This window comes from Pantherophis guttatus, chromosome 5 (assembly GCF_059756535.1).
Source record: "Pantherophis guttatus breed Tessera chromosome 5, ASM5975653v1, whole genome shotgun sequence".
Taxonomy (NCBI): Eukaryota; Metazoa; Chordata; class Lepidosauria; order Squamata; family Colubridae; genus Pantherophis; species Pantherophis guttatus.
The window spans coordinates 42,405,055-42,432,467 of record NC_142067.1 but is presented as its reverse complement, the minus strand read 5'-3'; the positions used below and the strand labels follow the sequence as shown (position 1 = coordinate 42,432,467).

General features: G+C 36.3%; 1 protein-coding gene across 6 annotated transcripts in view; it reads left to right on the top strand.

Moving 5' to 3' along the window:
- The window catches only part of CADM2 (cell adhesion molecule 2), a 382,098-nt gene that overhangs the window by 185,377 nt on the left and 169,308 nt on the right, over positions 1-27,413 (top strand). For 4 of the 6 annotated variants that reach the window (XR_015734449.1, XR_015734448.1, XM_034419921.3 and 1 more), the window contains exon 2: positions 9,846-9,872. The exons of the other annotated variants lie outside the window; for them this stretch is intronic. Coding sequence is in view for 2 of the 4 variants with exons in the window: in XM_034419921.3 (XP_034275812.1) it covers positions 9,846-9,872 (27 nt within the window). In the remaining 2 variants the exon portion in view is untranslated. The remainder of the gene's footprint in view (positions 1-9,845; positions 9,873-27,413) is intronic. 6 annotated transcript variants of the gene reach the window in all.

The following is a 27,413-nucleotide window of genomic DNA, read 5'->3' as shown; positions in this document are numbered from 1 at the left end:
TGATGTTTTCAAAGAAACATTCCTGAATTACTTTTACACTGTGTTCTTTAATACTTCCATATCTGAATTATCATAGGTAGGTCCCAGTGTTCTTTTAGATAATTAAAGTCTTTCTTTATCTATATCCAAGTTGTGTCTTTCATATCCCAGAACACAAGGATGTGATTTCATTTATGTTGCTCCAGGGGTCTAAAGTTGATAATCACTTTTCTACATCTGCCTTAATCAGTGTCTCCTGCTATATATGTTACACATCTCTTATCCAGTGATTTATTTCATTAATATTCACATTCTCAACCATGTGTAGTAGTTCTATTCCACGGGTTATCCCCCACTGTATTCTTATACAGTACACACATTTCCTTTCAACTTGTCTTAATTTTTCTGGCACAGAAAACAAATTTCACCTTCATTATTTGTTTGCATTTAGTATTTGCATAACTGTATTATAACAAAATGAAAGTTATCCTGTAATAATAAATTATCCTTGTTAGTTTAACATCAGGTACAAAAGTTCACAAAGTAATTAAAGTAGAACAATATATGTTTATTTTGATGATGCATCTTTGCACCTTTCCAAGCTGCCTAACTTTATCAAACTACCTCACATTTATTTGTTAAAGAGAAAGTAGAGATTTAGTACCTATGGTCCTCCAAAAGTTTTTGAACTACTGAATTTAGCCATGCTGATCAAGTTTTTGGAACTTTTAGTTGATCACCTTCTCTTCTGGAGAACCACATATTCCTACACTCCATTAAGAGATTACAGTATTGATTTATTTTGCTACCCTGATAATCCATTGCCTTTAAAATGTGCTTGCTTTGTATGCATTTGATTTGCAAAATAAGAGATAATGCTGTCATTAACTACACACTATTGTTGTTTAATCTATACTTTGACATCTTTTACTTTACTAACCATTTATTAGACAGTAGTAGAAACACTGTTTCATAGCAACCATTTTATAATAGAAACAGATGTATGAAAATGACAATAAGAAATTATATAATATGTGAGATGAGGTTTTAGACTATTTAAAATCCATTTTAAAAATACTACTTTGGATTAAATAAAACTTAATATTTTATGTACTCCTTGGCTACTACCATTATTATTACTTCTACATTTATTTTGCTATTGTTCTAAAGAGCAACTTTTATTCTGAAGTATTGTGGGTTGAAATACGGTAGTCAAATGTAGTTATATGCAAGTGTAAATGAACAAAAGATGAAACAGATTATACATTGTATAAACTTAAACACAGTATCTTTCTTCATATTGAGTACATCCTTACTATTTAGGTGCCAGTTTTTAGAGCGTCAAAAGAACAAAAGAATGAATATTGCAGGTGCAAGGTTTTGGAAACCATTTCAGATAGCACTTCATTTGGCAGAAATAATAGTTTCCAAATGTTTCATATAGCCAACTAAGAGTTTCTCTGTTCTTAATTTAATTTTTAATTCCCTACTCTTTTTTGCAAAAGTCTTCTAGCTCAGAAATATTCTTTGTCCATTTCATGAATTGCATATTTGTGATGTCCCCACAGATATTCAATTATGTTCAGATGTTGGGACTATGAAGCCAATTCCCAAACCACATCATTTCTTTCTCATAAGTACTTTGTCTAATTAAATAAATTATTCTTTGTATCTGTACAATATTTTCTGACCTGCAAGATCCAGTTGCATTTCTCCAAGAAATTAAGAGTGATTTGGGGTTAGAAATCCCAATGATCCCAGGAATGTCTGTACATGATTTTGTACTGGTTTGCATTCTCCCATTCAAATATGGTTCACAATTTGAAGTTTTGCTGTTTGAGTTCTTCTGCTTGAAGAACAGATGACTGCTTTGGCTAGGAGAGTTTTTGTGCAGTTACACATTGTTTACCAAATGCAATTTTTTATTGGACTCACAGCCCCAACTCCAATTACTCAAAGCCTAGTATTCATATTCCATTTTAACTCCTGTTAAAAGTTCTACTTAGTGTTGCCCTTGAAAAACATTAAAAACATTGAAAAACTAGCCCAAATAGGCATAGGGGAGTCCTGATTTAGTTGGGTGATCTCACTGGTTCAAAAGCTGCATTGAATACAACTTGGTTTCTTGATGTAAGTCAAGTTGTTGGTTCTCACAACAACTCCAAATATTTATATGTGAATATAGCTTCCCCTATATGCATCAGCCCATCCAAACATAAAATTTGGGGATTTCTGAGGCCATTATTTATAATATTATTTATTAGCTGCCAAAAGACTTCAGGAATGAGCAACATGAAGCAAAGTAAATAAAAATAAATGAATAAATTATTGTAACTTTAATGCATGGGTTTTATACCAGGTTATAAAATTGCATAGTATAGTAAATAGATGTTAATAATATTGGACCACATATTAAATTACTGGTTTATTTATTAATTAAATTGTAATTAAACACTTGGTTTGTTTATTAATTAAATTGTAACTAGGGCTATTTCATTTGAGACATAGAAAGTTTTAATATAAGTACTGAGAACACTGCCATAGAATTTTGTGGAATTTTAACTTGGTTTTGCTTTCATTCATCTTTTAATTTGAGTAATTTTAAAAAGAATACATAGTTCTTTTTAGTTTAATCTTACCTGGAATAAATTACACTTCATTTTCTGAATAGTCTGAAATGTGAATATAATGGGTTGAGAAAAGTGCAAATGCCAGATATAGCAAATTTGACAATATATTTGCTGAAGAAAAGGCTCATGGGATATTTAGAACATACATACGAAATTTCATGAATTATTTAGTATAGTACTAGAAATCTACTTGAAAATATATACCGGTAGATAATAATATTTTAAGGAGTTAAGTGTGATTCTTGGCATTTTGTAATATGCCATGCTATTTAATCAGGACCTCCTTATGAAACTTGTAGTGAGGTTTTTGCTAGACAGACGTCATGTTACACATCTTTTTATAAGGAAAGCCTAATCCATTCTCATTTCCTTTAGGTTTTGTTAACTACATAAAGAATTGCCATATTTATGTATATGCTCAATAAAAAATGTATTCTATGATTATATTAGTATAATTTAAAGTCCTACCCCAAAATAATAGTTACGCAGTTGGTTAAATATCACTGAGCATATGTTCATAGCTGCAGATGGTTGCAAACAGGTGTCATTTGTCTTCAATCACACACAGGCATACACAGAGACAGATACACACAAACTCACAAGATCGATCTGTTTCAATGGTACTTTAGAATGATCTCTCTGAAACAAAACTGAACTAAGTTAAGTAATATCTATTAATATTTTCATTGTATGTTCTTTTGTAATGGATTTGTTGTTTTGGCATGGTTTAGTTTCCTTCAAGTAGTTTTCATGATTAGAAGACTGGGGAAATGCCATATCCTGTCAGAGTTGCCAAGAAACAAGTTAGAGCTGTCAACACGAATCCATTCATCTGCATTTTAAGCAAGTCTTCAGAGTTTCCCTGTACTCTTAAATGAATGAATAGCTGCTGTTGTGCTGTGTTGAAAGTTGATTCAGTTCTCTATTGTGAACGTTATATAAAAGTAGAAAAATAAAATTTATACAGTAAGTTTCAGACGTAAAGAGTTTAAATTACCTAGTAACTACCTCTATTGTGTTTAGGAATATAAATAATTTATTTTATTTTATTTTTTAAAAAAATAATAGTTGCACCATACCTTGTGAATTTCATGTTTCTTAAATACTTCTCATGAATGAAATATTTTTCTTTTGAACTCTATGTTACACTGAGATCATGCACATTGAGGACTCTCAGCATTTATTGCACAGTCAGTGCGTATTACCTCCATTCTTTCAAAGAAATGTATAACTTATTTAAGAAAAAAGTACCATTATTTAGAAAACAAATAGAAATGTTTTGTATTTTGATGGTAGGATAATTGGACAAAAAAAGTAGAATCCGGTGTTAATTAGCTGGCCAACGGAATAAAGAATATCTGGAAAAAAAAATCTCGAAGGAAATCAGCCACTCTTAAAAATAGTACGAAAACAACTTGAAATGAGTAATTTAGTAAGTACTGGTCACTGTGAAAAGGTGGAAATATGAGACCATGCAAATCATTTTGTGATCAATTTAAAGCTGAAATCAATGAAAATGGTTTTTGTATCTCTGTCGTGCATGGCTGAGGAAGATTTGTATCTATTGTAAAGGATGTTTAACACCTTATTAACTACACACATTGTATTATGTTATTTTGCTGAGGTAGATGATACAAATAAATTTATCTTCTTGTTATAATATATTAATTTATAAATTTCTTCTGTAGTAACACGATTATATTTGGTTCTCCTATATCTTCTGATTAATAGAAAGCAGGTAAAATAATTACTACATAGATTGATTTTTGCAAAATACTACTGTAACATTTTACAAGTGCAAAATCAGTAAAACATTAAATGCTCAAGCTATTATGATCAGGGAACAGCAATTTTGCATAGTCAATTCCTGAACCAGAAGTAAATATATTTTGCTCGGGCCACAGAAGGAAAGGGGATTGTTTTGTTCTAAATACATGCCTAAACATGGTAATTCCAAAATGCTTTTATTTGTATGTACAGTTTTGAAAGTTGATTTTTAAATAAATATTTAAAAATCTATATATACTTGTGCTGATAAGCTTTGGTGTTTATAAAGTGTGCACAGAGTGCACATGTACACAAAATTCAGCAAGCCATCAGTTCACAATATTCTTACTTCCTCCAGAAATCTCTACGAATTGCATTTTTTGGTATCGTTTGGCTCTTTTGGATTTTTGATTATTGGTTCAACCTTGTATTCTGTGCATTGCATAAATGTGTGCTTTTGTTTGTAGAACACATTTAAAAATAATAATCAAAAACCTTCTGGCCTGATTGTCTACTTAATATTAGGCAAGAGTTTTTTCATCATGTTCTTCTTTATTGTTGATCCATAATACATTTTGCTGCAAAGACAGGTTTGACCCCTTTGCTGCAGTTCTTCTATCACTTTAGCATTTCAAGTATTAGAAAAGAGTTATTACTCTTTTGTTCTTAAGCACTTACAGTACAACACAAGTGATCATTACTAGGCAAGAAAGTATGTTTTGTGTTTCCCAGAGAATTCATTAAATGTTTTCTGAGAGGATGTCTCCTATATTGGTTGCATCTTGTACAAAAGATGAAAAATACAAAGGGCCAAGCTATCTCTTTTCACACAGCTTTCAGTTATGAGACCTACAGTATAGCCCAAGGGCAGATTGTAGCTCTAATTTGAAATAAAGGAGTTTTCTGTCAGCAAAGAATTATAATATATAATTGTTCCTCAAGGTTTTGCAACACAATAAGCTTTTAAATCTTACCATTTCCCAAGACACATAAAATTGTTTCCAATTTCCAATTTTGCTTCCAATTAAGCTACAAATGCACAAATGATTAGGTGCTTTGTTTCTGCTGAATCATAGTTGATCCAAAACTTTCAGTATTTCAGAGCTGGTTTTCTACTCTGTGTACACTTCTAACGTTTGAACATTATAAAAGTGATCTACTGTTCATATGACTAGTTTCAAAACCTGAGTTTTGATTTGTTTGAAAAATAATTTTCTAAGCTTATTATTTTTATTGCTTTCATCTTTCAAAAGTGATTTGACAAAGATAAGAAAAACTTTTCCATGAAGATTTCTAACTTTTTCAGTGAATTTTCTTTGATCTTAGCCATAAGCACTCAAAACATGACATATAAATTTAGCAACATTGTTTCCAAAAGTTAACATGAACACTGTGGGAGTATTAAAGAAAAAAAGCATAAAATAAGCTACAATATGCTAAATGTAAATTGCAAATATATATTTTATATTGTAATATATATATATAAGAATAATGAGTCATCATTTTCAGGCTACCGCATGTAATTGTCAAATTGTTAACAATCACACTGTTTAACAAAGCAAGGTGTTTGATATGTGTATATTGTTCTGTGCACAGTCACAGTGGTGAAATGTAAAATTTGTTACTACCGGTTCTGTGGGCATGACTTGATGGTGTTGGGGTAATGTGACTGGGTGGGCGTGGCCAACTTTTTTTTTTTTACTTTTAAAAGCATTTTTTCTACAACCTTAAGAGGTTGCAGAAAAAAATGCTTTTAGAAGGCTCTGACGATCCCAGCTGAGCTGCGCGATCATCAGAGGATCTTTTTTTAACTTTTAAAAGCATTTTTTTGGCCGAAGAGGTTGTAGAAAAAATGCTTTTAAAAGCCTCTGATGATCCCAGCTGAGCCATGCGATCATCAGAGGCTTTTTTTTACTTTTAAAAGCATTTTTTCGGCCAAAGAGGTTGTTGAAAAAATGCTTTTAAAAGTAAAAAAAACAGCCTCTGATGATCGCTCAGCTCATCTGGGCATGGTGGGAGGGCAGGGATTTTTGCTACCAGTTCTCCGAACCACCCATCACTGCCATCACTACTGGATCAGGCGATCCGCTCTGAACCGGGAGCATTTCACCCCTGCACAGTCAGATATTTTCTGTCTGGTCTGCATCTGAATAGAAACATGCAAGTTTTTAGGTCTATGCATGAAATAAAAAAAGCTTTTTTCTTACATATACTCCTCTTAGCAATATATTTCAGAATGGCATGGCCTACAAGGATATTGTTTCTATGGATACATGATGAAGAAATGTCACATTTTGAATGCTGACCTTCCCATATAACAAGGTTTTAGATGAAATATTTGACAAAGAAGCCCATGAAAAATCTGCTGTAATAACAACAACAACAACAATAACAACAACAACAAGAAAGAAAATTAGGAAATGGATACATTATAGGCAGAACAACAGAGAAAGATGTTCTCATACTTAGACTTCAAAAAACCTTTCAGAAACTTCCTAAACAAAGTTACTTCCATGGAATAAAAGAATTGTGTTGTCATAAAATGGTATCAGGTTGAAAGAACAGGACAGAGCAATAAATAAACAATTGTTGTGCTAAGTGAGATATGCAGAATGTCTTCTGGATGTTGGAATAAATCAGTGGTGGTTGCTCCCAGTTCGGCCCGGTTCTACCGAATAGTAGTAACTTTAGGAAGTAGTTCTCCGAACCGGTAGTAAGGGCAGCCAGGCCACGTCCCCAAACCGGTTCCCCAGTTGCTGCTTGCTCACCCACCCGAAGCTGACCGGAGCAAAGAAGCCTCTCATACGCCTGGCTGCAGGGTGCCAAAAAGTCCTTCAGCTGATGAGAACAAAGCTGCGCATGCGCGAAGATGGTGGCAGCGACCAGAGGTCTTTCCGGCATTGTGCGCCAGTGGCTGGGTGGAAAGGAAGCCTCTCGGCTTCCAAGTTCAACAGCAGGCTCAATCCCTTCACACAGGGTCACTTTTTTCAGTGCCCGAGAAAGATCAAAAGGCATGGAGTAGCCTTTAATGACAAAGTTGCCTAGGTGAGGTAAAAGAAAACAAACCATTGAGGGAAGGAGCCCACTAAAGCTGCCGGCATTGCCCCCCCTCCCCACAGCTTGGAGCTCCAAGCAGAAGAAGTCCTCGGCTGTTGCGAAGAAGCAGCAGCTCTGGGTGCGCCACGCCTGCTTCTGTCTCTTTGAGAGCTTATTTGCAACAGCCGAGGACAGAAGAGTTCGCTCAGGAGCGATGACAGCAAGGAAGGTAGCTGGGTTGGAGGGAGCCGTAGCCCGAGCTCTCTGGGACAGGTAAACAAGTGTGATTAGGCGAAAGGGAGTGGACTTGGCCCTCCGTGTATTGCGCCCCCCTCCCAGCCTTTGCCCGTGCCTCCGTGCCACCAGCATGTCCCGAAGCCGCCACCTTTGGAGAACCATGATAGGGACTGGGGCAGCCTGGTAGCAGCCATGAGTTGTGCTTTCCTCTAAGCGCTGTGGGCAGCAGAGGAAAACAGGTGCTTCTCTCTGTGAGACTTGGAGGAAAGCGCAGCTCATGGCTGCTAAAGCACTTCAATCAGCTACAGCCCAGACGAGCTGAGAAATTGCTGGGAGCCTCCTGTGTGTTGCATCCCCTTCCCAGGCTTCTCCTGCGCCTCCGTGCTGCAGCGTCTCCCGAAGCCACCGCCGTTGGAGCTGCGACAGGAATGGGGGCAGCCCAGTAAGCTGGGTGCCCAAAAATGGTGCGGAGGCGCAGTGGGAAGGCTGGGACGGAGTGCAATACGCGGGAAGCTCCCCACAGTTCCTTGGATCATCTGGGCTGCAGCTGAGTCCGTTGCCCTGAGCTGGCGGAGTGGGTTGCTCTGGCTGCAACCACAAGGAAGGCCTGTCAGAGGCGAGAAGGGGAGCTTTTCGTCCATGAAGGGCAACGGAGGGAAATCCGAGACGACCACCGCCACCCCACACATCCCGACCTGGATATGGGGCCGGAGTGTCAAAAAAAAGTTTCAAAAAGTCCCAAAAATTTTAGCCACCTTTTCGGTGGGCGTGGCTTGGGGGGGGTCATGTGACTGAGTGCATGAGTAACGCACTCAGTCACACACACCCTCCTAGCCACACCCACCGAACCGGTAGTAAAAAATTTTAGAACCCACCACTGGAATAAATGCTTGTCTTTTAAAATCTACCTATTGTAACTATAAATGAATAAATTACCTGGAGTCACCATGCTTAATGTTGATAAAAATGATACCATGTTTACTGTTCAGTTATAAAAACAAAAATAAAGAGTTTGTAAAACACTCTAAAAAGATCTGTCCAAACTGAGTGAAAAGGCTTCAAAAAGATAAATACAATTTATTGTATAGATGTATAAAGTGGTTCATGCTGGCACAAATCATATAAACTACATATAGATCTAAATGATACTTGGCATTGACCATGAGAAAATCTTGTAAGAGTTGTGCACAGCTAAAAAATCAGAGTTCCATATTGGGTTAAAAATGGTATTAGTGATCAAAGAAGAGTTCAGCTTGTATAATAATCTATTTTATTTTTCTCCCATTTTTTCCCCATTTGGCTTTGTGCCTAAGGCAGGATTAGAACTCACAGTCTCCCAGTTTCAGTATTATTATACTTTGCCCCAAAATTCATAAAGGCTTTTCTTCTATATTTTAATTATTCATAGAAAAATTTGCTAGCATTTTCATTTAGTTTCCGTATTATATTTTGTCTTTCTTTTAGAAATTAGAAATTTAGAAATTTAGAATAATGTAATGGGAACCTCTTTCCCTCTCAACCTAGTAAGATCCACAATTGTATTTTGATCTGATCTCAGATTTTTTTAATCATCCAATTAATATGCAGTAATAAATAATTGCTTCAGTATTATTATTATCATCTTCATGACTGTTTTCCTGACCTATCAATTAATCAAAAATTTATAAAAACCTAAGATCTATGAGATATTATGAGCATATATAGAAGGAATAATATAAATATCAAAATGTTCTGCCATATAAGATCAAAACCTTATCATACATTATTTTATGATTTTAATGCTTTTAATGTGTAATCCACCTGATTATGCATTAATCCAAATAAGATGGATAGCAAATAAATACATATATATCTATAGATATAGATAAACTGAAATGTTGATTTTTAAAAAAGTAAATAATTTAAATTACAAATTGTATGGCAGTTTGGTGCATAGCTATTTGCAATTACTGCTGCCAGTCATCTGTTTCAAGTAACATTGGCATCAATGTAGAATACATAATTTAGACATCATTTATTTTGGTAAATTATATGGTGGAAAAAAATATACATTATGACATAACACAGATACTGTATTTGAATCTGGCTTTTACTAGTCCTATACCGTTCGTGAAACTTTCTCTATACTTTCATCAGAGCTTCTGACTAACCTCTGTCTATTCTCTTCTCCTCTTGCAATCTTTTCCTTGGTCCCAGTGGCTACTACAAAAAGCAAAGCTAAAGGTGAGTTTTCATTTTTCTGCCTGATTTGCACTGCATGTGTTTTGGAGCACCTATTCTATTATGATTACAATTAATCATGCAAATTTGCTAAATTTGCATATATCAATAGATTTGCATGTTTTCATTGGAAATTTGAAGGCATGGATATTCCCCTTTCATTCTCGATTGAACCTTATTTTGCATTTCCGTTTGGTCTTTTGAGAATAATTAATAGTTCTGAATTTCTAAGCAATAATTGCATCTCAAAATATGCAACTTGTTTTATTTCTAGGAAATTGCTACCAAGTTAGAAGAATTAGATTGCAAGAAAAGCATGACGTCTATCTTATTTGTATATCCTTAAAGTTTATGCATTGTTAAAGTTTATACACCAAATATTCACAGTTGCCAGGTTTGTTAAATATCATTCCTAATTCAATAAATAAATATTTCCATTGACATAAAAATGACAGTGCATACTAATAGAAAAAATGAAACAGAAACAGAAAATATGATCTGAATACCAAGCTATTAAATGAACATACATTAAACAAATAACATTTGTCTTACAATTTAGTTTACAAACATAGCTTAATATTGCCAATTTAATTCTGCAACTTCTTTGCAAACCATTGGATTGCATTCTCACCGAAATTTTCTCTGTTTAACAATGGCTATTGTTGATGGAAGAAAATCCCACTATATTTGATGTAGTACTTGCTTCTTTTTCTCTCTTATTATAATCTGATGAACTGAGCATTGTAACGAAGTTGACTTCACCGTAGAGCTGATAATGGTTTCCGTTTACGTTCTAATATTAGATATTTATAGTTTGCCTCATCACACTTTGAACATTAATGAAGTAAATATTTATAACCTTAATTATTCTGCTTAGTGAAATATAGAAAAGCACTTCAATAAAGGTTCAAGGTTTCCCCTCTCCAGTTGTGAGTGACTCAAGGGGGAGGTGCTCATCCCTGATTCTCAGCCAAGGGAGCCTGTGTTGTCTTGAGAGATACAGAAAGCAGTAACATTGGTTCCTATTTATCCATTCACATTTGCATGCTTTTGAACTGCTAGGTTTGCAGTAGCTGAGGAGAGTAATGGAGCTAGCTCCATTGTTCAGCACTCCAATCTCAAACCTAGGCTGTCAAGTTTCCAGCTGACAAGCTCAGCATATTAACACAATAATAATATGGTAACAATGGTTGTGGCTATTTTCTTATGCCTCCTTCCAAAGTGATACTGAGCCATCATCAGCAACAACAGTGGCCACAATAACAACACATAAATTTTATTTGTGCAACATAGGCCAATAAATCTGCATTTGCCAGACATTCCCTGATTAGCGCATTGAAGCTAAACTAAATTTGCAACTTTGCTTCATCTCAGTATAATGTTCCAAGAGCACAGACCTCTTCTGTTTGATTTAGATAGTTTCAGCTCCCTTGCCTCCCACTGCCTTGTTCCCTTCCTGATCATATCTTGTGGATAATAAAAATGATACAATTTGAGCTTCCAATTCCATATAGTCTTAACTAACCACAAACAGTCAAGCAGAAAGAATTTAGAAGAATGTTGACATGTGCTGTGTTGGGAGAGTTACATGATATGAAAACCTTCACTTAATATGGAGACAGATGGAAAGTTAAACAACTACAGGACATTAAGAGTTTCTCAGCCATGTATTAGGAAACCAGGGTAAAAAACCCAACCCCTAAAAAGAATTTATGATTATAGTTATTGTCACATTTTAAGGGCTTAAACAAAAATGAGAATATGTTGTAAGAGAAAGGAAAAAGCTTTAGCCACTCAAAAATCTTTTCTGTCTGGTGCCACTGCCACCCTCATCTTGCTTCAAGTAATCCCATCTCTTGAGTAGATCAACAATGAATTGTGAGATTTATTTCAAGTTTGGCTGATTCATGAAGATTTTAAGAAATCTTTTCCTCCTTTTCTTCTTCCTTTACTATTCCCCCTTCTCTGTCCTTTCTTAAATATTCTAGGACATGAAAATCAGAACTAATTGTTCAGTTTCCAGCAAAGGCAGTAACAGCTTAATTTATGTACACTTTTTGAATTTTAGTTAAAAAAAAAAACACCAGAGTTGGTTCTTTAATTTCTGCACCCATCCTACTTTAAAAAAATGGAAATTTAATGTGAATGTAACACATTATACTTTGTATCTGACACAGAAAGGAAGCAGTGAGAAAGAGGTAAATAAAAGACATAAATTCAGAGGAGCCCTAGGGGATTAATTTAGTAGAGATATCCCTGTGATATCTGCTTAGATTTGTAAGGTCCAGCTTGCAATAATCAACTTATGTATGAGGACTGTTAATTAGGGGAGCCAAGAGGGAATTCCAAAGAATTAGATTTTTTTTTTTTTAAAAAAAAATCCTTTTCCTGTACAGTGATCTCTCCTTTTAACAAATATGTTTGTTGTTGAAACCTGAAAGCTTTTTTTTGGGGTGGGGGGGTATATGTGTTTAAAAGTGTAATATTAAATTATGTAATATTTGGGAGAATATGAACAATTTGTATAAAGGAATTAAAGGAATTCTTTAAATTATTTCAGGGAGAACTCTCACATAAAATGCATGCCTACATTTTCTAATTCTCAGTTTCTTTTGCAGCTTGGAATCATCTCTTAATTAGGGACTTAAAAGTGTCCCATTTCACAATTTTATATCAGTATTTTTAAATGTGTAGTATAAACCAAACTATAAACTTTATATAACATAACTGGATTTTAACAATAAAAACAAAAATAGAACAATATTGTTGTTACACTATGCCTAATCTAAGGCAATTTGAAAATTAGTGGGAAAAACACTTCAGTTTAAAATGAAAATATACATTCTAATTTCTAATTCCTTGAAAATCTTATAGATCCAGGGTTTTTTAAAAAATTCATATAAATTGAACTTGACTTGAACTGTGAAGCTTTTTCAAGTACCATTACCCACAGTTTACACTGGATTTTCACATCAACCTTAGATTGAAGAAAGATATGTGAAAGACGATCACTTGATAGAAATACTCTAACAAAATTGTGTTTAATACATATAATACATAATACATATAATCAATACCTAATGGGTGCAGTGATTAGAATGCAATATTGGAGGAAAATCCTGCCCACAGCCTAGTGTTCAATCCTGAGGGGGCTCAAGGTTGACTCAGCCTTTCATCTTTTCATGGTTGGTGAAATGAGGACCCAGATTGTTGGGAATAATATGCTGACTCTGTAAACCACTTAGAGAATGCATTATGGAGTGGTATATAAATCTAAGTACTATTGCTATTGCTAATGAGTCCTCTAAAGTCAACCCACACTAGTAGCGGTATAAATAAAAAATTAGTCTCTAATACAACATCACCACTTTTTATAAATATACCTGAAAGATTTGACTGATTCATATGACATAAAACACATTAAAACATACTAATTTAATTATCTCTTCCTATAAATTATCTGCATTAGCCTTTAAAAAAAGCTACACTTGACATGTGCTTTCTTGAGTGGGTTAGATGTTTAAGACACGTAATATAATTAATAAACTTTGTAAGTCAGATGAAATTTTTCAGAAAACTAAATCTTTTCAAATATTGTTGTGTTTCATAATGAATAATTATCCTGATACTTCATTTGTTCTAGCAGAAACATGCTTAAAAAGGATACATGAAGCAATTTTTCTTTATCTCAGGGAAACACTCCATGAAAAATGACAGAGTTGTACAAATAAGTTATGTATTTTTTTTATATGTTTATACAATTTTATAGCCTCACCTGGAACAGAATCAGGAGGCAACATGCTGCACCTTGACTTTATGATTAGAAGCAACTGGTCAATTTGCTTTGAACACAGTGGTTTCTTGCACATGTTAAGCAAAGCCATTCCACTGTTTAAAAGCAGAAGAGTGCTTCTCTTCTTCAAAATGCTTTGAAGGGAAGCTTTAATTTAACCTTTATTGAAATAAAGTATCTTTTGAAGCTCTGTACTGTCTTAATCCTTAGTAACAAGCCTACTCTTTCTTTTTGTTCCTCATTAAACTCTCATGTATTACTGCATCCTTGCAAAAATACTTTAGTTCTATAACTTTAAAATCATCATTATAGATGCATATGTTGGTACCAATTTTGCTTATGAATTTGTACTTTATAATGTTAGGTGTGCCTATTCAGATATAAATCCTACTGACAAGCAAACTTTAGGCTGTTGGTTAGGCATATAGGCATCATATCTCCATATGATGAAAATTAACATATTGGAAGCTGATGGGAGGAGCTGTAGGCTGTGAAAGGGGAGTCAGAGTGAGCACAGAGGAAAAAGGTAGAGTGAAACTTGCCTCCATTACATTTTAACTTCACAGAAGCTGGTGGGAGGAGCTGCTGGCTGTGAGGGGGGAGTCTGAGAATGAGTACAGAGGAAAAAGGCAGAGTGAAACTTGTCTCCATTACTTTTTAACTTCACAGAAGCTGGTGGGAGGAGCTTCTGGCTGTGAGGGGGGAGTCCAGGGGTGAAATGCTCCTGGTTCGGACCGGCTCGGGCGGGTAGGTAGCGATGGCGGCGGGCAGTTGGGAGAACCGGTAGCAAAAATCCCTTCCCCCCCCAGCCTCCAGCTTGCTTACCTTCGCACGCCTGCCTTGCTTCGCTTGCTGTAATCCCTGAAATCCATTGCATCAGCAAGCAACTGAATCTCCCTGCCTGCAATCAAGCTCATCGGTGAGCAGCTCTATCTGCCTGCCTGCCTGTAAGTTTTTTTCCCCTTTGGGAGCTTTAAAAAAATAGTTAATTGGGGGTTTTTTTAGTCGTTATTTTTTTAGACCTAGCCATTTAAAGTTTAGGAAGTTTTAAATTTAGCTGCTTTTATATAAAAATAAAATAAAATAAAATAAAATAATATCTGTGCAGCTTTCTGAGATTTTGTGTGTTTCTGTAGTGTTTCACTCTAACTACACAAACACACAAAATCTCACAAAGCTGTATGTGGAATTTTGTGTGTGTAAAGTGTGAAAGTGGTTTTTTTGGGCTTTATGTGCCTTTGTGAGGTTCCTGCTTATTGCAGGGGCCATTTTCGGTCTAGCCCAGCTGTTTTTACATTGCGGTGAGCCAGTTGTTTTGTGTTGTGTTTTGTAGGTTAAAAAAGGGCAAAGAAGTGACGTCAACTTCGCCACACCCAGCTGACCAACAAACCACACGCACCCAGTCACCTGACCACTAAGCCCCACCCACTAATTAAGCCACGCCCACAGAACCGGTAGCAAAAAAATTTAGATTTCACCCCTGGGGGAGTCTGAGAGTGAGTACAGAGGAAAAAGGTAGCTGCCCACGTGCCTAATGGCGCGTGAATCATATCACTATAAACCAAAAATAGCAATATATTCAGGGTTAGTGCACTTGAGATTGTGATTTTATTCTATTTCAAAATGACCGGCTTAGTTCAGTGTAATACTTGTTTTGCAGCTGTCTTTCGCAGTACTCTTTCAAATTTGGGTACTGTCCTCTTTGTAAACAAATTAGTAGTCTACGTGGACATCATACTTATCTAGAAGCACTAATCTGTGCTCTCCAAGCAGAAATTAGGTGCCCAATTCCACTCTATTGAGCTGCCACGCCATCAGTCCCCTCTACACAAAGATCCTGCAGGAGAAGGGCAGTATGGACAACCGTGGGATCTGGCAGGGTGAGAGCTGTGAACCATAAACACAAAGCTTTTGCTGTGTCCCAGCATAACAGATATAGTGCCCTTGCTGACATTAATAGGAACACTAAAGTGACAGGTCAAGGTAGTTGTGATAATGATAACTCAAATAAGCAGGGATTGTGGTCCGAGATGAAGAATTTATTTTGGAAAGGAGAAAGTGTGAATCAGGTATTACACATCGGTCCACAAGAAGAGCACGGTATCCAAAAAGAGAAGCCACCTTCTGGTTGGTGATTCAATGGTAAGGCATGTAAATTTAGGAAAGGATATGGAGGTCAGGTGTCTGTCAGGTGCTACTGCCAGCATAGACAGGAGGCATATTCTTAAGATAGTCAAGAATGCCAGTAAGGACTGTGATGTTGATGCTATTATACATCTTGGCACAAATGATCTGTCCCAAAAAGATGTACTTTCTGTGCAGAATGATTTCCAGAGCTTGGGATATGAACTTAGTATAGGTTGTAGACTTATCTTTTCAGAGGTTTTACCAATATATAAGGAACAAAAAAGGAAAGGCCAGCATGTAGCGGACCAATGTGTGCTAAAGGAGTGGTGCAAAAGGGAAGGCTTTGGCTTTATTAGTCATGATGTCTGCAGCTGGTCCAATGAAAAACTGTACAAAAAAGATGGATTGCATCCGTCAAAGAAGGGGACTGAGTTATTTAGCATTAAATTCACAGATTTTCTGGTTAAACATTTAAACTGAACAGCAGGGACAGAGAATTAATTGATACAGAACATTTCTGTTCCCAGCAATCCAAAATTAATAGGGCTATCAGTGCATGTAACATAGATGTCTGTGCGGGTAAGATTATCAGCCCGCTGTCAAGCAAAATCAAGCATTTAATAGTGAGTGCCATACCATGTGCACTAATCAAACAGGTGGCAAGAAAGTAGGGGCAGTCAGGCACAACACGGGTTAGGCAGACAGTAAACACAGGGTCAATCAAAATGGACTCAAATTTCTATACACCAATGGACAAAGTATGAGGAATAAACAGAGTGAATTAGAAATTCAAGTAAATGAGGGTAGATATGATATTGTTGCCATTACGGAAACTTGGTGGGATGAAACCCACAAATGGAACATACAACTAGAGGGATAGAAATTATTTAAAAGAAATAGACCAAATAAAAGAGGAGGTGGAGTTGCACTATATATATGAAATAACTACATCTCTACAGAAATAGAGCACAACAATTATGAAAATTATCTTGAATGCATTTGGGTCAATATTAAAGGTGGGCAATGACATTGCCATAGGTCTATACTATAGGCCACTCAACCAAACAGAGGAAGTAGATGAACTTTTTGCTAATCAGCTAACTAAGGTATGTAGGAAGCACATCACAATAGTAAAGGGGGATTTTAACTACCCTGACATCAACTGGGAGACAAACTCTGCACCAAGTGGAAGGTTCCTAACAAACCTAGCAGACAACTTTGTTTCCCAAAAAGTAGAGAAGGGAACAAGGGGATCAGCCATATTGGACTTAATTCTCACTAACAGAGATGAAATGATAGAAGGTGTTGAAGCTGCAGGAACCTTGGGGGCAAGTGATCAAGCAGTATTGGAATTCAACATTATGCAAACACAAGTAGTAGAACAAAGTCAAACTAGAGTCTTGGACTTTAAGAGAGATAATTTCAATAAACTTAGAGAGAGCTTGGGAAGGATTCCATGGATGAGAATCCTCAACTTGAGAAGCTTGGGAAATTTTGAAAAGTGAGATTATAAAAGGCCAGTCTAGCACAATACCAATGAAGACGAAAAATAATAGCTCTCAAAAGAAACCAGCATGGCTGCATAAATAACTCTCTGACAAATTGGAAGACAAATAGGAGAAGTATAAAAAGTGGAAAGGGGGGCAAATAACTAAGGCAGAATATCAGCAAATAGCCCGAGCCTGTAAAGATGAAGTGAGGAAAGCTAAGGCTCACAATGAACAAAGGCTTGCGACAAAAGTAAAAAAAAAATAAAAAACAACCTTCTTCCAACATGTTAAAAACGAGAACAAAGACAAGGAAACAATTGGTCCATTGCTGGGAGAAAGTGGCAAAAAGGTGACAAGCAACATGGACAAAGCAGAACTACTTAACTCATTTTTTGCATTTGTCTTTACACAAAAGGAAAAAAACAGTCCAACCTATCAAAAACAGCACTACAAAAAACAGATTAGGAACATAAGTTAAAATAGGGAAGAAAATGGTAAGTGTACACTTGTCTACCCTAGACGAGTTCAAATCACCAGGACTAGATGGATTACACCCCAAGATTCTGAAGGAACTGGCAGACGTAAAACAGATTATGCTAGACTAATCTTATTGCATTCTTTGATGAAGTTGCAAAATAAGTGGACCAGAGGAATACTGTTGATATAATTTATCAACTTGGACTTCAGTAAAGCATTTGATAAAATAGACCATAACCTACTACTAGATAAAGTAGAAAACTGTGGGTTAGACAGCATCACCACCAGATGGATTCGTAACTGGCTGACCAACCACATTCAAGGTGTAGTTCTTAATGGAATTGCATCTACATGGAGGGAAGTATGCAATGGAGTACCCCAAGGCTCTGTTTTAGGCCCAGTACTCTTCAACATCTTCATCAATGACTTGGATGAGGGGATAGATGAGGAACTCATCAAATTTGCAGATGACACAAATTGGCAAGAATAGCCAGCACTCCGGAAGATAGGCTCAAGATACAGAAGGATCTTGACAGACTTGAACATTGGGCGCTATCTAACAAAATGAAATTCAACATTCTACATTTAGGGAAGAAAAACAAAATGCACAGGTACTGTATATGTGGTACCTTCCTCAAAGTAATAACTGTGAGAGGGATCTTGGAGTCCTAGTGGACAACCAGTTAGATATGAGCCAGCATTGTGCAGCAGTGTGCAGCAGCTGCCAAAAAGGCCAACACAGTTCTGGGCTGCATAAACAGAGGGATAGAATCACGTGAAGTGTTAATACCACTTTATAATGCTGTGGTAAGGCCTCACTTGGAATACTGCATTCAGTTTTGGTTGTCATGATGTAAAAAAGATGTTGAGACTCTAGAAAGAGTGCAGAGAAGAGCAACAAAGTTGATTAGGGGACTGGAGGTTAAAACATATGAAGAACGGTTGCAGGAACTGGGTATGTCTAGTTTGATGAAAAGAAGGACTAGGTAAGACATGATAGCAGTGTTCCAGTATCTCAGGGGTTGCCACAAAGAAGAGGGAATCAAACTATTCTTCAAAGCACCTGAAGGTAGAACAAGAAGCAATGGGTGGAAACTAATCAAGGACAGAAGCAATTTAGAACTAAGGAGAAATTTCCTGTCAGTTAGAACAATTAATGTGGAACAACTTGCCTCCAGAAGTTGTGAATGCTCCAACACTGGAAATTTTTAAGAAGATGTTGGATATCCATTTGTCTGAGGTGTAGTGTTTCCTGCCTAAGAAGGGGGTTGGACTAGAAGACCAAGGTCCCTTCCAACCCTGTTATTCTATTCTATTCTATTCTATTCTATTCTATTCTATTCTATTCTATTCTATTCTATTCTATTCTATTCTAACTTGTTTTTTAATTCCAGTTATGTAATTGTTGATTGATCAGAATGTAATTGATCAGAACATAATTGTTGATGCAATCAGAATATAAGTTTGATGAATAGGTAAGCTTTGTGTTCTATTTGTGACTTTTACTTAGTATGGGAAAAGTGGTATAGTTGGTTGAAAGATAGGAAAGAGATGAAGCAATAGGAAGTAAATAAAATGACCAAATATAATATGATGGAAACAAAGAACAGACATATGTAAACAAAGATCAATATTAGATAGATAAAAGGAATGACCAAATAAGGAAGAGTCAAAATACAAAGAGAAATGTATATTATAGTTGCGACAAACTAGACATGTATTGAAATGGATGTTTATATGTTTTTTTTGTTTTTTTTAATTTATTTTTAATTTATTTATTTTTATTTTATATGTTTTTATGTTTTGTATGTTTCATTGTTCTGTTTAGTTTATACTTATAAATAAAAATTGAAGAAAAAAAAAAGAAACCGAGGAACTATCGGAAAAAATAAATAGATAGTATGAAAAGTGAAGCAATTTTGCATCCATTTTTGCATCTTTGTCAGGATTGCCAAATGTTTCCTTCTTTTCAAATAATTCTCAAAATCTCAAAGAAAAACAGACTGAGTATTTGTAAGAACTATTATAATTTCTGAGAAAGAATGATAATGTTGGACTATTATATGAAGAATGTATGATTATTGGATCCAGATTTTTGAAATCAAAGGAGAAATGCTTTCCTTCGAAGTATCAACTAAAAGAAATAACACTATATGCCTTGAAGAAATTAGAGCAGAGTTCCCAAATATTTCAGCATGCAAATGGCCAGCAAGTGTGTGCGCCTACTGCTCATGCAAATGGAGTGTGTGCACCAGTGGTGGGTTTCAAAAATTTTTACTACTGGTTCTGTGGGTATGGTTTGGTGGGCATGGCATGGCTTGGTGGGCATGGCTTGGTGAGCATGACAGGAGAAAGATACTGTAAAATCTCCATTCCCACCCCACTCCAGGGGAAGGATACTGTAAAATCTCCATTCTCTCTCTAATCCAGGGGAAGGTTACTGCAAAATCCCAATTTCTTCCCAATCAGCTGGGACTTGGGAGACAGAGAATAGACAGTCAGAATTTTTACTACTGGTTCTCCGAACTATTCAAAATTTCTGCTACCAGTTACTGGTCAGAACCTGCTGAAACCCACCTCTGGTATGCACACTTGCCTGCTGCTCACACAAGTGAGGATGCATGTGTGCGTGCACTCCCTGGCCATTTCCATGCCCCAGTTGCAAACTCCCTATGGCCCACTAGTGGATCACAACCCACAGGTTGGGGACCTCTGGCCTAGAGAAATGCCAACAGAATTTATAGTTATGGTAGTAATAAGAGAATCAGAGAATACATGCATGCATAAAATAGAAGTACGAAAAATTTGAATACAGGGTGTAGAAGGAGTCACTGGAACTGGCATGGGACATCTTTTCTGCAGATAGAAGCTGCTTTTTAAAGTTGTTGTGCCATTTCTGGAACTCATACGATAGTAGTATAGGCTGAGAAATAATGCACTATTGTAATAGAAAACCAATTGGTATAATAAAATGACAAATACAATCTATTTTATTTATTTATTTTATTTACAAATATTTATATGCCACCCTTCTCCCAAAGGACTCAGGGCGGCGAACACAAGTTAAAAAACATACAATAATAAAAGAAAATCCTAATTAAAACCAATTAAAACAGGGACAAATAAATAATAAAACTCCAGAATAAGAATCAGCCCATTTGTTGAAACAGCCAAGTCTTTAGGCCTCGATGGAAGGAGCGGAGATCAGGGGCCGTCTGGAGCTCGGTGGGTAATTCATTCCAGAGGGCAGGAGCGCCCACAGAGAACGCTCTACCCCTGGACGTCACCAGCCAACATTGTCTGGTTGACGGTACCCTAAGAAGGACAGCCCTGTGTGAGCGGACTGGACGGTGGGAGGCGGGCAGGAGATGGTCCTGCAAATACCCCGGACCTAAGCCATGTAGGACTTTATAGGTAAGTACCAGCACCTTGAAGTGGATTCGGAGGACCAATGGTAACCATGCAACTTGTGTAAGAGAGGTGTTACGTGGGAGTAACGGGGAGCTCCCGTAACAACCCATGTGGCCGCATTCTGGACCAGCTGGAGCCTCTGGGTGCATCTCAAGGGCAGCCCCATGAAGAGGGAGTTTCAGTAATCCAAGTGAGAAGTAACCAGGGCATGAGTGACCGTGCGAAGGGCATCTCGGTCTAGGAAAGGGCGCAACTGGCGCACCAGGCAAACCTGCGCGAAAGCCCCCCTGGTCAGATGGTCAGATGGCCTTCCAGTGACAGCCGGGAATCCAGGAGGACACCCGAGTTGCGGGCCCTTTTAACGGGAGCCAGTACCTCCCCCCCCATCAAAAGTGATGGGACCTCTAGAACACGAGGTGCCGGCATCCACAGCCACTTAGTCTTGGAGGGGTTAAGTCTACCCATCCAGGCCTGTACCGCCTCCAGGCATCGGGACATCACGGAAAGGGCATCCCCAGGGTGGTCGGGATGGAGATGTATAGCTGAGTATCATCAGCATATTGATGATACCTCACCCCGAAACCACGAATGATCTCACCCAGCGGCTTTAACATATAGATGTTAAAGAGTAGGGGGAAGAGAACCGACCCCTGAGGCACCCCACAGGTTAGGGGCCTCGGGGTGGACCTCTGCCCCCCACCCATACAAACTGTGAGCGACCTGAGAGGTAGGAGGAGAACCACTGTAAGACAGTGCTTCCTACCCCGAACCCCCCAAGTCGCTGCAGTAAGATACCATGGTTGATGGTATCGAAAGCCGCTGAGAGGTCAAGTAGGACCAGGATGGAGAAACAACCTCTATCCCGGGCCCGCCAGAGATCATTCACCAGAGCGACCAATGCCGTTTCCGTGCTGTGCCCACGCTGGAACCCCGATTGGTACGGGTCTAGGAACTCCATTTCCTCCAGGAACTGTGGGAGCTGTTGCACCACCATGGACTCAACAACCTTCGCTATAAAGCAAATTTCAATAAGAAAATACATTTGAGAACTGATTAGAATGTAAAGCGAGAGAGATATCTAACCAGCTGTCAAATAAGAACATCACATGCAGATAAAATATCAATTTGACTATTTAAAACTTCATGAGAAGAAGCAGTTAAGTACAAACTTCTCTATACTATTAAAGATGGACCAAAGATATGGTGTCTAATAGTCGGCACATATACCTATACTGAGTAAAATAAATGCTAGATAATGTGCAAATTGCTAGGAAGTGTTTTGTATGTGAAGAGGTACTTCAAAATACGCAAAATTTCCAGAGATTATGACTTTTCCCCACGCAGTTGAAAAAATACAGGCTTGATTTACAGAGTTGTAGACAGTTGCAGTGATCACATCCTGTGTGCACAGATAACATTTTGACTTTGAATCTGAAGCACTGACTAACCTACAAATTACCAAACTAGTGCACTAATTTCTCACACAAATTTTCTTGCTTATTTCTTTATTTATTTTACTTAGAATTAAAAAAAAGGAATAGAAGCATAGAACCACACAGAGAAAAAGTGTAAAAAAAAACCTAACAGACATGTTTTAGAAATAACACAGGGATGGATAATGAAAGGAACAAAGGAATATAAAAAAGACTCATAACTTTTTTTGTTTGTTTGTTTTTTGTAAACTACTGGCAAGGTCTTTCACTATACAACTCATGCCAGAAAATACTTATGTATCTTTTATACGTCAACATATATCTAAATGTAAATGTATACTAAATACTATGCTAAATATTAAATACTAGTATACTAGTAAATACTATACTAAATACTAAAATGTAAATGCACTAAATTCATCAATGCTATTTGGTAAATTATAACTATCAAAAATGAATTGTAACACTAGCTTTGTTAAAAGACAAAGAAAAAAAATTAATCAGAAGCACCATATTTTTTTCTTAGTACTATTTGTTTGAATTACTGAATTACTGGTTTCACAATGCAAAAAGCATTGAAACTTTCTTAGGGGGAGTTTAAAACTAATATTAAATTAGTTTTATTACTTTTAAATTAGTAAATTACTTTTCCGAAATATAATATGAGTCAAAACTGCAGACTTGGAAAGCATCCCACAATCAGTGGTGAAATCTAAAATTTGTTACTACCGGTTCTGTGGGCGTGGCTTGGTGGGGGGGTAATGTGACTGGGTGGGCGTGGCCAATTTTTTTTTTACTTTTAAAACCATTTTTTCTACAAATGGTTCGGTGAAGAGGTTGTAAAAACATGCTTTCAAAAGGCTCTGACGATCCCAGACTTTTTTTCTTTTTAAAAGCCTCTGCCAGTGAGGCAACTCAGCTTGGATCGTTAGAGACATTTAAAAGAAAAAAAGCCTCTGCTGATTAGGCAACTCAGTTTGGATTGTCAGAGTCTTTTAAAAGAAAAAAAGCCTCTGCTGATCAGGCAACTCAGCTGGGATCATCAGAGGCTTTTAAAAGTATTTGACGACCCCAGCTGAGCTGCGCGATCATCAAAGGATTTTTTTTTTTACTTTTAAAAGCATTCTTTTGGCTGAAGAGGTTGTAGAAAAAATGCTTTTAAAAATTAAAAAAGAAGCCTCTGATGATTGTGCTGCTCAGCTGGGCAGTGGGGGGGCAGGGATTTTTGCTACTGGTTCTCCGAACCACCCACCTCCATTGCTACCGGATCAGGTGATCCGGCCCGAACCGGGAGCATTTCACCCTTGCCCACAATATATTTCTTTTCAGAATGAAATGTATAATCACAGGTAATCCTTGCTTAGAACCATTAATTCGTTCTAAATTACAATGGCAATGAAAAAACTGCCTTATTACCATTTTTCACACATAGGACTGTTGCAGCATCCCCATGGGTCACATGATCAAAGTTCAGAAGCTTAGCAACTGGCATGTATTTATGATGATTGCAGTGTCCCATTGTGATTATGTGATCCCCTTTTTCAACCTTCTGATTAGCAAAGTCAAATGGGGAAGCCAGATTCACTTAACAACTGTTGTTCTAATTAAACAATTGCAGTAATTCACTTAACAATTGTGGCAAGAATGGTTGTAAAATGAAAAAAACAACAACAACCGTCTTGCTTAGCAATAGAAATTTTGGGCTTAAGTGTGATTGTATATCAAGAACACCTGTATGAGATTGTTTACCAGAAGTAGATTAAAAAAAACCTTGTGTTCTAGGCTTGAAACCAGACTTCCCCATCCAATATAAATGTTTTCCAAAAATATATGTGCAAAACATTCTGAGAATACCATGGAGAACCAAGAAAAAAAAAGTCATTGAAGAAATTAATCACATGTTTTTACTGAAGACATAAATGACCAGTGTCAAATTATGTTACTTTAGACACATTATGTCAAACCCTAGCTTTTTAGAGAAGGATATAATGTTGAGAAAAATAGAAGGAAACAGAAGACAACCAACAGAAAGGTGAATGGACTCATTTGCAGTGGCAACAGATGTATCTTTGGAAGGCCTATGAATTCACTAAAAGACAACACCAACTTAACAGCACATAATCAATCAATCAATTGCACCAGTATACAATTACACAATATTAGACTCCCCCCAATTGAGGTTTGAAAACATTATTTCTTACCACAACATCTTTCTAGTTGGAAACAAGGAAACAAAGATTTTGATTTAATTTCTGTTTCATAAAGAAGAGCATTGGCTTTGGTATTGTAATGATATGTTTTCAACAATTGTTTAATTACATTAAAAAGATACTTTCTGAGCATAAACATAATAACATTCTAATTTGAGCCTAGTGTCTAGTAATATAAGGTACAAAATCAGCAGACCGTCAAGAAATGTTACAGAGTTGACTACTCATTTTGCAACACAGGGAATCTGGGATCTCATGGAACAGTTTTTTGTTCTGCAGTAGACAAAATGAAATTCAAACCAATTACTGAGTATCATTCTAAAACTCCAATTGATATTCATCAGTGATGTCTTTAATTGCATTAATAAAGAAATACAATCTAAATGAAAAGCAAAGACCTGATTACTGATCCTTAGCATAATTTTCTGAAAATATTTGCCTAATATAACTGTGACCACTGCAACATTATGCAAATCAATTAAAACCAGCTAAACATTTGAAAAGGTAGAATGACAAATTGTTGAATATCCCTGTGAAGTATCCCATGGTTATTTTTTGACTATGGTGCATTTTATTTCTTATGTTATAGACTTATATCACACTTTTCCTACAGCAACTCAAAGGAGCATACATTGTATTCTTTTTTCATCCTTTCTCCTCCCCAATGCCAACAATTTTGAGTGGTGAGTTGGAATGAAAGAAAGTATCTGGCCCAGTATGCTTCCATGGCTAAGACTAGAACATGGGTCTCTGCAGTCCTAGATATAAATCTTAATCATTGCACAGGAGACAAAGTTGTGTTGGATATGTTCACTGCTTTGAATATTTCTAAGATAATAAAGGTGGGATACAAATAAATAAAAATTAAAAAATACAGCTGAAATTTTAATTACAAATGTGAAATTAACTAATATATACCAAAAATATCCAAAATCATAAATAACAAAATATATAAAGCTGTAATCTTATGTATACTTTTGTGTGGGGTTATGTCTGAATGAATTCAGTAGGGCCTCGTCTGAATGAATAATAACCTCGTTTGTGCAACTATGTTGAATTCAGAATTGTTATAGCAGTAAAGATGCAAACTGAATACACATTAAATGCATGTTAATGTAAAAGACAAGGCTGCAAATAAATCCATATCTTAATGCTGCATGGGTACTGTCCTTGGTGATTCATTATAAATGTGAAAACAATTCTTTTTCAAAAGAACATATGTATGTCTACTAATGAAACAACAGAATCTGAGCATTCCTTTATTCTGCAAAAATCTTTCTGTCAAGCAATTCAAATTATAAAATTCCTAGGGATCTGAAATATTTTCAGACAAAGAATAAACTCCTGCTATCTCTTTCTCTCCCTCTCTCTCCCTCTCTATCTCTCTTTATTTTTTAAAAAGAAAGATAAAATGTTATACCATCATTTTGAAAGAAATACTACTTTTAACAATGATTCTAATGTCCTGGCTGTCTGTCAAATTACAAGCTATTATTCAAATTATGACAAGCCTGTTAATGTATTCTAAACATTGTCGGAGAAGCATTTAATTTTTGGAGGACTCATGAGGAAACAAGTTAAGAACTGTAGAGTTATGCACAAACTATATCTAAGTTCCCATTATTTTCATATGGGTGACCTTTATAGGTCAGCTATCTGAATCCTTCCAAGCAAAATGGAATTTGAACAATCAGAATTTCTAAATGTATCCTAGTTAAATATTTTTATACCCTAGTTCCTTTGAGTATTCTGAAAATCTTTTTAGAATCTTCCTGAACCTTAAAGAATGACAACAAAAATGTTTCTGTTTTTTGTCACATTATATTTGTCATATTCATGTAAAGCACATCTAGTATAAAAATATGCATGTGCTTTTAAAGATAAAGAATAAGTTTAAATGTGAACTGTCAGTGATTAACTGCCAAATCCTTTAGTACCTGGCAGTCCCCATACAACATTTGATTTGATTTTAGATTATTTTATTAAACAATGTTAAAGTGAAAGTTAGCATGATACAAAATAAATCATCTTTAAGCTTCATATTTATTTCCAAGAACAAATCCTATGTACAACAGAAATCCCAAGAATTTCTTTACAAAATCAATATGGTGGTTAGCTTGTTTGGAAGATTATCAGCTGAAATGCAAATATAAACTGAGATAGACAACAGTTCTGGTGTTTTGTAATTGTCTGCAGCAGGAGTGTGAAACTCCCAGCCCACGGGCCAGATGTGTCAAGCACTAGCCACGCCTACGCCCAGTTTAGCGAAGGGGAAAAAAGTCATGATATGTCACATGACACCGCCATGATGACGCAAGTTTGACACCCCAGTCTACAGCATCCATAGCAGCCAAAGAGATCTCTGAAAATTTATAACTGTCTTATATATTCTGTTAATGAAAATTCCATCCTGAATACAAGAAAAAGGCTCTCATCCTACAATGTGTTCCATGAATGTGAACCTATTTCATTCTATTTAAGGAAACAAAAGAGCCAAGACAATGTTTATTGCTAATACTCCTGTGTATCACACTCAGCCATTGCTTATGATTGGAATCATACAGGCATTCTAATGGATTCAGGTCAATGTAATAAAATCTGAG